Source organism: Liolophura sinensis, chromosome 8 (genome assembly GCF_032854445.1).
Source record: "Liolophura sinensis isolate JHLJ2023 chromosome 8, CUHK_Ljap_v2, whole genome shotgun sequence".
NCBI lineage: Eukaryota > Metazoa > Mollusca > Polyplacophora > Chitonida > Chitonidae > Liolophura > Liolophura sinensis.
Window position 1 is genome coordinate 4,885,257 of NC_088302.1, and position 9,057 is coordinate 4,894,313.

General features: G+C 41.0%; 2 protein-coding genes across 2 annotated transcripts; both read left to right on the forward strand.

The window, feature by feature from the left end:
• The first annotated feature begins 1,817 nt into the window (after positions 1 to 1,817).
• Positions 1,818 to 5,600, forward strand: LOC135472453 (uncharacterized). The gene is made up of 5 exons (XM_064751969.1): positions 1,818 to 1,856; positions 2,197 to 2,244; positions 2,685 to 2,980; positions 3,820 to 3,955; positions 5,434 to 5,600. Exons 2-5 carry the CDS (start codon positions 2,208 to 2,210, stop codon positions 5,598 to 5,600), a joined length of 636 nt encoding a protein of 211 aa, XP_064608039.1. The 5' UTR covers positions 1,818 to 1,856; positions 2,197 to 2,207.
• LOC135474063 (uncharacterized) lies at positions 5,321 to 8,981 on the forward strand. Its single transcript, XM_064754061.1, has 5 exons — positions 5,321 to 5,553; positions 6,093 to 6,189; positions 6,583 to 6,691; positions 8,171 to 8,327; positions 8,775 to 8,981. Exons 2-5 carry the CDS (start codon positions 6,098 to 6,100, stop codon positions 8,942 to 8,944), a joined length of 528 nt encoding a protein of 175 aa, XP_064610131.1. The 5' UTR covers positions 5,321 to 5,553; positions 6,093 to 6,097; the 3' UTR covers positions 8,945 to 8,981.
• Positions 8,982 to 9,057: the final 76 nt, after the last annotated feature.

The following is a 9,057-nucleotide window of genomic DNA, read 5'->3' on the forward strand; positions in this document are numbered from 1 at the left end:
TATGACCAGCTTTGAAACATTGAACCATTTGGCACTGAGCTCAACACCACGTGCAGGGCTTGAAAAAAATATATATGTATTTTAAATATGCGGACAAAGAATCCAAAGAAAGTACCATGGCCATGATCCGTGAAGTCCGCTACAGGTGTCGTATATATACTTTTCCTTCGGAGCAGAAGTAGGTTCGACAATTGCAGGAGGGGATCAACGGTTTTGATCTTCATCAAACTGTGCATATGTGTATACACTATTATTTACGCACATTTATTTATTTATTTATTTATTTATTTATTTATCCCGAGGGTAACCTAAGACCATCCGAGGATTCGCACACCAGAATGAATGAATGATTATATAGGTTAACGCGAGTATGAATAATTAACCAGTAATAGGCATCCTACGCCCATTCCCTAGGTATACATATACAGGTATGTATCGACCAATAAGGCTGCAGCCTCACGTCAGGAAGCTTTTCTGATATCTGGTGGTGCGCAGAGATATCCTCGTGGTTAATCTTCCTGCTTTACTCAGGTCTCCGCCGTCATTTCAGTGAGATACTCATTAATATAGGGGCGAAACACCAATTATATTAGCCTACGCACGCGGGCTCATTCGAGAGACACTGTTCTCGCCGCAGCTGATTGGCTAGCCCAAAGATAAGCTGTAAATTCCTACCGTAACGTCCACCTGGACAATTCACTAAAAATAACAGCTCGAACCGTACCTTACTTTTGGTATTCACCGATTCCGTAAAACGCCCGAAAGGTAATTATGTGTCCGCCAAGCCCTCAGCAACGTATAACTGGTGGTTGGTCGAAAATTTCTTCTAACACAACTCCTCATGAATTTATTTGTTTTTTTTTTGTTTGTTTTAGTTTTTGTTTTTTTGTTGTTTTTTTTTTCGCCTTCAAATATAAGGGTACTATAGAATTTGGATTTCGTTGTCAACAATTTATCTTACGAACTGCCGACGGGTACTTTGTTGGGACTTGGCAGAAGTTTGAATTTAAATCATGGCGTCGTAGGTCCTGCTTGTTCGATTCTAAAGTTTAAACAGCTGGATTTCTATTAAAGAATGGTTCACCGATGCTGGCTGTGATATAACTACAATTTGGTCGACTCAAGGAATCAGTATATACCAAATTTAAGCGTCGGGAGGGTTCGAGGTGTTATTTTTAATGAAATTGACTTCGTGTAAGTCTATGTAACGGGCACTGTTACGTGTCCCAGGCTAGCTGAACTAGATTGAATGGAGAAATATAGCAATCAGAAGCGGAAGCGTGGAAGTCTATATAACGGGCACTGGGCACTACATTATCGTGTGAAGTGTCCATGGCTAGAAGAGCTGCTAAACGGCCCATGACCGACGTGACAGGTTCGAATCCAGTTCTAGCTGGTTCTACAGCAAGACAACTTCAATGGAAATAAAATAAATTGTTAGTAATATGTTTACTTTCAATTTCTAACCCACGTACCGCTCCACGTGAGGTCTGATGTGGCGCTGCGAGAACGTGTGAACGTTCATAGAAAGCGCCAAAACAACGTCCTAGTTCCGGCAAACCCAAAGATGCATTCAATGCTGAAAAATTATCAAAGAAACTTCTTTGACCCAACTTCAAATGGCCCCTGCAAAAGTCTGAAAAAGAAAAACAAGAAGATGAAGCAATTTCGTGACGCATGAGTGTGTCACTCTGATTTGTCAGATGCCTGTCTCCTGTGTCACTTGTTTGTTCCTGAAATCTGACGGCCACTCTCACTGCCAGGACAGTGGCCCTTGCCAACCCTGTCATCTGCCCAGAACACGCCGATATAAAAGATCGCAAGAGATAAGATTGGCAGTTACAGGACATTAACAGGTGAGTGTGTGTCCAGTAGTTTAGGTTACCATATGTTACATTTTCCTGGGGAAAAAAATGGAATTCATTTGATAGCTGCATGTTTTAAAGCTCACAGCATATATATGCAGGGCTTACTCAAATATAACAATATGAATCGGAATTCTATAAGTATTAGAAATTTTGTTTTTGGCATAATATGCGCAGGTAATAGGATACGTGAGACCCATTTGCCAATTATCACTGTCGTGGCTGCTCTTGGCTTTACTCTTTATGCTGTAGTCTTTTATATGTCTTAATTTCTTCCCATCTCACCTGCTAAATCTGAATTAAATCGAAACTTTTTTTGTTGCCCATTCAGATCCCGGAAACATGAAGGAGCTGGTGGCACTGTTCGCTTGCTTTGTGTGTAAGTCCAGGCTGAAACCATTGCAAAAATGATCATGAAACCATATTACAATACAGACTATTAATCACGGATTAAACATTCATAAAGCTCAATTGCTTGCCATATCATTGAAAATTTACTATTACAAAACGCCCTGTCCCATGAATCACCAATATGCATGATTATTAATATTGGTAACGATAAATTTGTGTGCTTATCACCGCAGCCTTACTAACACAGGACATATAAACTAAGTAAATGGTGTACAAAGTTGATTTAACTTCAGGCTTTTAAATGTCTTGTGTAAATAAAGTCTCTTTTTCCGATTTAAACGTAAGCAAGATCAGTTGCTACATGGGTATATGGACCAGCTGAGAAGTACGAAACAGAAACAATAAATCAATGAGCTAAGCTCAGTTAATCAATCAATCAATCGATGATCAATTCAATCGTGCCATCAGGTACGGCGTATGGCGCCTTCGTCCACACGGACACCCTGAAGACGCACATGCTGACCGTGGAGGGACAGGCCAGCACCCTCATGTCCTGTCTGGACCGTGTCACCCATCCCTTGGGGGCCGCCTCCGAGTTCTCCAGGGAGGTGGTGGAGTTAGAGGGTTTGATCACTCACCTGGAGACGCGGGTACAGACCACGGTGACCATCCTGCATGTGGCCCTGGCCGTACCCTTCCTGGGGCAGGTGGCCGCCCCGGTCCTCGGGCCCGCCTCCACCGTGCTGACCAAGATGAGCGACGAGGTAGGATGGTTAACTATGGATTTAATAGCATAGATTTATTGTTAAATTGGTCAGCATGCGGAGATAAAGGCCAAAAGGCAGGATGAAATCTCTGAGTTAATTGTTCGAGTAAGGCAGCATGGATACCAACTTTCCACAAGGAAACCCCAAATATTGTTATTTAAAGAGAATGGGGACACTTTACATATTAAATGACACACATCTGTTAATTATATTCATTATCTTTAATTAGATAAACAGTTTATGAAGAAGACTGTGGCATCTGATGATAAAACCAGTATATGGACAAGTTTTTGTCATGATTTTATTTAATCAGTCATTTGTATGTAGTCTGACTCACAAATTTGAATGCAGCTTTCGCAATGCACCCCACGTAGCCAGATTCACGTGTAGGTCCATGCAAAATGTATGCACGTTACTGGTGTGTTTCGGCAATTGTCATCACACTCTGTCTTGAACACTATAACTGTAGTCTATGTATTTCTTATTCATTCACATTTGCATATTCGTAATTTAGGGAAATCTCAACGTGGACTGTAAAATTCTCTAATTGTTTAAATGATATACAACTAGATAGCCACGTTAAACGGAAAAAATCTTTTCTCTGGTACATTTCAAGGAAATAAAATACGAGACGACCCGAGGATTGGCCAAGAAGAAACAATAATTTTACGGAATGTGCTTTCTAAAATTTTCTTGTAATGGGCAATCGGGAAATAATGTTCATTTTTACATCAGGCAAAAGTCTTCACATTTGGTAGAGGGAAACACGATGATAATGTTCAGATACGCAGATCGGTTGATAAATGTGTGTGTCTATTTTTTCTCCAATACTATAGCTCGAGAAAGTAAACGGTGCTATCAACCATGTCGTGGCCATCATCAAAGGCTGGTTGAAACCGTTGGAGGGCATCCAGAAAGCTGTGGGTTATCTGAACAGCAAAATCGGTCAGGTCGTTAGCATCATGTCTAAAGGTACGAACGCATGCGCCTGACAGATGGTCTGCGCTCCACGACCTACAAGGTTAAGTAATTTGAAAGATTAGAGAGCTTGGGAGACATAAATGTCAACTGCTATCTTTGGCAGTACAGGCAGTCGGCTAGTCACGCATGATCATCGCTATCAACCATATAGTCATATCAAAGCGAGCTGGTTTTCCAAACATAAATCACTCTGGTCATGATTCCTCTCTTTCCATGAGGAATATCACCAAATACCACAGACTTTAATACAACCTAGAAATATTTACCTTTTCATTCTTCCTATATTCAAGCAAGGTCGACTTCTCCGATTTATTAAAAATGCACGACTGTCTTTAAAGGTTTGAATAAATAAATAAATAATCAGGAACTTATGAAAAATGATCAAAAAGACAAATTTATCAAATGAAATATGGCAAACGTCTGTCGAACATGATAGAGCTAATATGATGTAAAGCAGAAGTTTTACAAATTCTCAAGGATGGGTCTCTTAGTTAGAGTGTTTACAATCCCACGAAAACTCCTGTACCGCCAAACTGGGCAAGTCAATGTTATTCCATTACTTCAAGGTAAAGAAAACACTTATGTGAAGTATGTATTGGATTAATGATCATTAAACACTGTCAATAAAAATAATTTGATATATTTTTTGGAATGTTTTTCGCCAAGTAAAATGTATTTGAATCTTTAGATTCTACGGTTTCTGAACATATTGGAACCAGTGACGTCACATAAGGTTTTTGCCACTAAACACAGGTAGACTGCTGGATTTCGCCATTGAGACTGCATCTACAAATAAATCTATAAATGTAATCTCCAAAAGGACCTGGAAAGGAACTATTCCAAGAAAAAAATGGATGCGACGTCACTGATACCATCTGGGTCACTACAGACCATCATAGAATTTAATGCTTTAAAACCACTTTATACTCGGTTGCAAAAAATAAATCGAATGATACATACTCCATTTTAGTGTTTTCATATCATGTTAACTCCATAACTAATTAATCATATCTTACTTTATATTTCTATACCCCATACTAGCTCACCGCTAGCCCATACTAGCTCACCGCTAGCTCATTCAGCTCACCGCTAGCTCATACTAGCTCATACTAGCTCACCGCTAACTCATACTAGCTCACCGCTAGCTCATACTAGCTCACCGCTAGCCCATACTAGCTCACCGGTAGCTCATACTAGCTCTTCAGGACAATCTTTTACCGCCATTTTAGACAGAAACGCCAAATATAAATCTTTTCGTGCTGGTGTGGTATTTCATATGTTGTGTGTACATTTGAGGAGATCCCTATGACAAACAAATATTGATGGAAGACAAATAATATTATTGCAGTGGGAGACGGAGGTTGAGAAAATTGAGACCTGTGTACAGAAACTTCCTGCGGGGCATGTGAAGAGCACGGCTTACGAGTGCTCTTGAGAAGGTCTCCACCGCAATGGACCTCTGTTCCCAGGGCCCTCGTTTCTCCCGTCCACCACTGTCACTTCCGGCTGCACCAAGGTGCAGAACTTCTTGGCTAAAATTCACCTGGTGAAGAGGAAGAGGGGTGTGCCGGTTCTGAGCCAGGCTATCAGTAAGTTTAATGAGATTGAAGCTCATACTTTGCCATGTAGTTTTTGAATCCTGTGAATCTAGCGTTTTTTTTAATAAACCATTTCAATAGGCTTAACAAAACAAGAGAAAATGCCACATTCTCAAAATTAATCTGAATTTTTTTTCTCCCCCACTTGAGTCGTCATATAAACATGGCGTTTTCAGCACGATGTCTTTGAAGCCTGAAACATGATGTTTCCGGCATGATGCCACAGAAGCCTGAAACATGGTGTTTTCGGCATGATGTCCACAGAAGCACCGAATTTGATGTTTTTGACATAACGTCCTTACAAACGTCAAATATGGTGTTTTCGGAATAATGTTCATAAAAGCACCACTGTAAATAGGTTGAACATGAGACGAGGTTTAGACAGAAGAAGGCGATTCGTTAAAAACTATACATTTCGTCACATACAAATGTCCCTCAAATACTATTCAAAAAATTGCACCTTGTCAGATTTGAATTTGTAACAAATGATAAGAAATGCTCTTTCAGCTGACATGCATTTCTGATTGCAGAGGTAATGCAGGCCATCTTGAAAGCCATGGGACCAGTGGGTACCTTCCTTGACAAGGTCAACGCGGAACTGAACAAAAAGATCTGCATAGTGGGAGAGTAAGCAAAGTGTTGATACAAATTCAGCAAAGATGATTTACTCAGTGGGAAACTAAGTAAACGAGTAAAGGGAGATGAACAAGAACATCTGCATAGTGAGAGACTAAGTAAACCATTCATGGGAATTCAGTAAAAGATGATTCATTCAGTGGGAAACTAAGTAAACGGGCATTTGGGAGATAAATAAGAACATCTGCATAGTGGTAGAATAAGTACACGGTTTGTTCAGAAGTGAAACTTGGTCTGCAATGTAGGAGGCTATATATGCTATGCAACGCCCGGACATAAACATAAAAAAACTCAGCATATATTCTGAGAGTTCACTGTCAGTAGTTTTGACAGCTTCGTTAGCTGGGACGTAAGTGGTCATATTTGTGTTCCTCTCCGTGACAGCCTTCTGAAGGTCGGTGGCAAGGTGGTCTCCAAACTGAAGAGCGTCGAACACTCCATCTCTCACGCCATCCATCACATCTTCGGAAGGAAGAGAGTTGTCGTCATGGACGTAAGTGATCAGACATACAGACTAGAGCAGAAAGAATAAAACCAGAGCAACGATCACAATGTCATAGTTGACAAATGGTCACACGTAACCGGTGAAACACGGCCTCTCGCGGCCGCTTGGTCCACCACCGGAATACCGATTTATGCCGGGATACAGTGTAAAATCGTCGTCATAGAGTAAAACCAGAATAGAGGCGACAGTGTGATAGTTGGTCACACGAAAGCGGTGAAACACGGCCTCTCGGGGACGCTTAGTCCACCACCGGAATACTGATTTATGCCGGAATACAGTGTAAAATCGTCATCATAGAGTAAAACCAGAGTAGAGGCGACAGTGTGATAGTTGGTCACACGAAAGCGGTGAAACACGGCCTCTCGGGGACGCTTAGTCCACCACCGGAATACTGATTTATGCCGGAATACAGTGTAGAATCTACATAATAAAGACGACAGTGTGATAGTTGACAAATGGTCACACGTAACCGGTGAAACAAAGCCTCTTCGGGATCCTTAGTCCACAAACGGAATACCCATTTATGCAGGGAATACAGTGTAAAAGCTAGAGCATGGGTAGTAAAACTAGAGCAAGCGACGACGGCTGACAAATAGGCATTTGTAAGTGGAGAAATACGGCCTGTAGTTAGTTTACCTCCTATAGGGTTTATACTAATATTTCGGGTTCATACTATCAATAAATAGTAGAGACTCACGCGCGCTCTGCCACCATCGCTAAAAAGAAGTAAGGCAATGCAGTGATGCTAACAGGAATTTATTAGACGAGTCAGAAGTTTTAAGAGACCTTTTCTCTTCACTTAACGTCTTCATGTAGTGATAGTATAACTTATGTAACCATAACCATCCATTTAACCATCCATAATCTTGCTTTTCCCTCTTTACCTCGTTATGCAAGCGCTGAAGAGGTAAACAGTTGATGCCCTTCATTTTAGTATAGGCGATGTTCCCAGCTGAGCAGACTGGACATATTAAATACGGTGACCATCAATCTAACCATGTTACGAATATTTTACTCTGAACTACAAACTCAGTTATTCTCAAAAGTTATTGCACAGCTCACTTGCATGGAGAGGCATGAAACAAATTCTGAATATTATATATGCATACTGATAACCTTCCATACACATATTAGCTTTCTAATGCATTATCTCCGGCCGTACGTAGGAAGATTTACCAGCAACCTGCCGATGGTCGTGGGTTTCCACCGGGCTCTGCCCGGTTTCCTCCCACCATAATACTGACCGCAAGTCAGTGAGTGAAATATCACGTATAATAAAAAAAAATCACCGGAAATAAATAAATAAATTTAACTCACCAGACTAATTGTGTGTTCTTGTGAGTCGCCTCAAATTTTAGGATGAAATAGCTCTATGATATAAAATGTCAAGTCACATAAGAAAAATATTCCATGGCAAACGTTAGATGGGTGAATTTCTGGAGCCCTTCTTTTCTCCTTCTCCTTTAGGCTGACTTTGATCCCCGTGGAGTGCGCGGTGTGGACATCTGTCTGAGCGTCAACCAGGTTCTCCACAAGTTCAAGGGCTTCACTGGCGACATGATGAAACAAGCCGAGAAGTTAATCACAGACCTCTTCCATGGAAAAGTGCCTTTCCACATCCCAAGTAAGCATTTGTTTAATTTATTTTCATTACTTCTTTAGTGGTATGAACGTGTTGAACGTTGTTTTGGGAATTGCCCTTGCGACTATTGGATACGAGTACCACCTGTTTTTAGGCCCAAATTTACATAATCTATGCCATTTGTGAAGTTAACGTCTTCCCTCATACGAATACCTGTTGCTTAAAGCGCATGAATGTACACGTGTAAATTTACCCCCTGTATCCTTGTTGGAATGGTTTTGTAGGAGTTTGCCAAGTGAATGGTTTTTGTACCATTTTCACAGCCAGGCAGAAATCCCCTTTGTTGGTTTTAGTAGAAATATATTTTTGCCAGACACATTTTATTTAATTGAAGCCATCACGCAAAACACCCTTGCACCTACCCAGTCCACCAGTCAGGTAACCCATCAGATACCAAGTGAAATTCATCCCCGTTTGTTATGTTCGCAGGTCTGTCAAATGATGTGTTGCACCTGGGAACTGTACTTAAGCCGTTCACTTCTGGGATTCCCAAAGTTGTGATGTCTATTGCGGAGCCCCTGATTCTGAATGCCATCCACATGAGCTCTAACGGCTACGTCCAGGCCATTCCGGACTGTGTAGCCGCCTTTAGAGGATAAACCAACATGGCTTTGGCTGTGAAATAAACACCTGTAAAACCTCTGTCTCACTTTTGCATTTTTCTTTTTGTTTAGTTAAAAATGAGATTGTGGATTGCAGAGCCCTGGAGAAA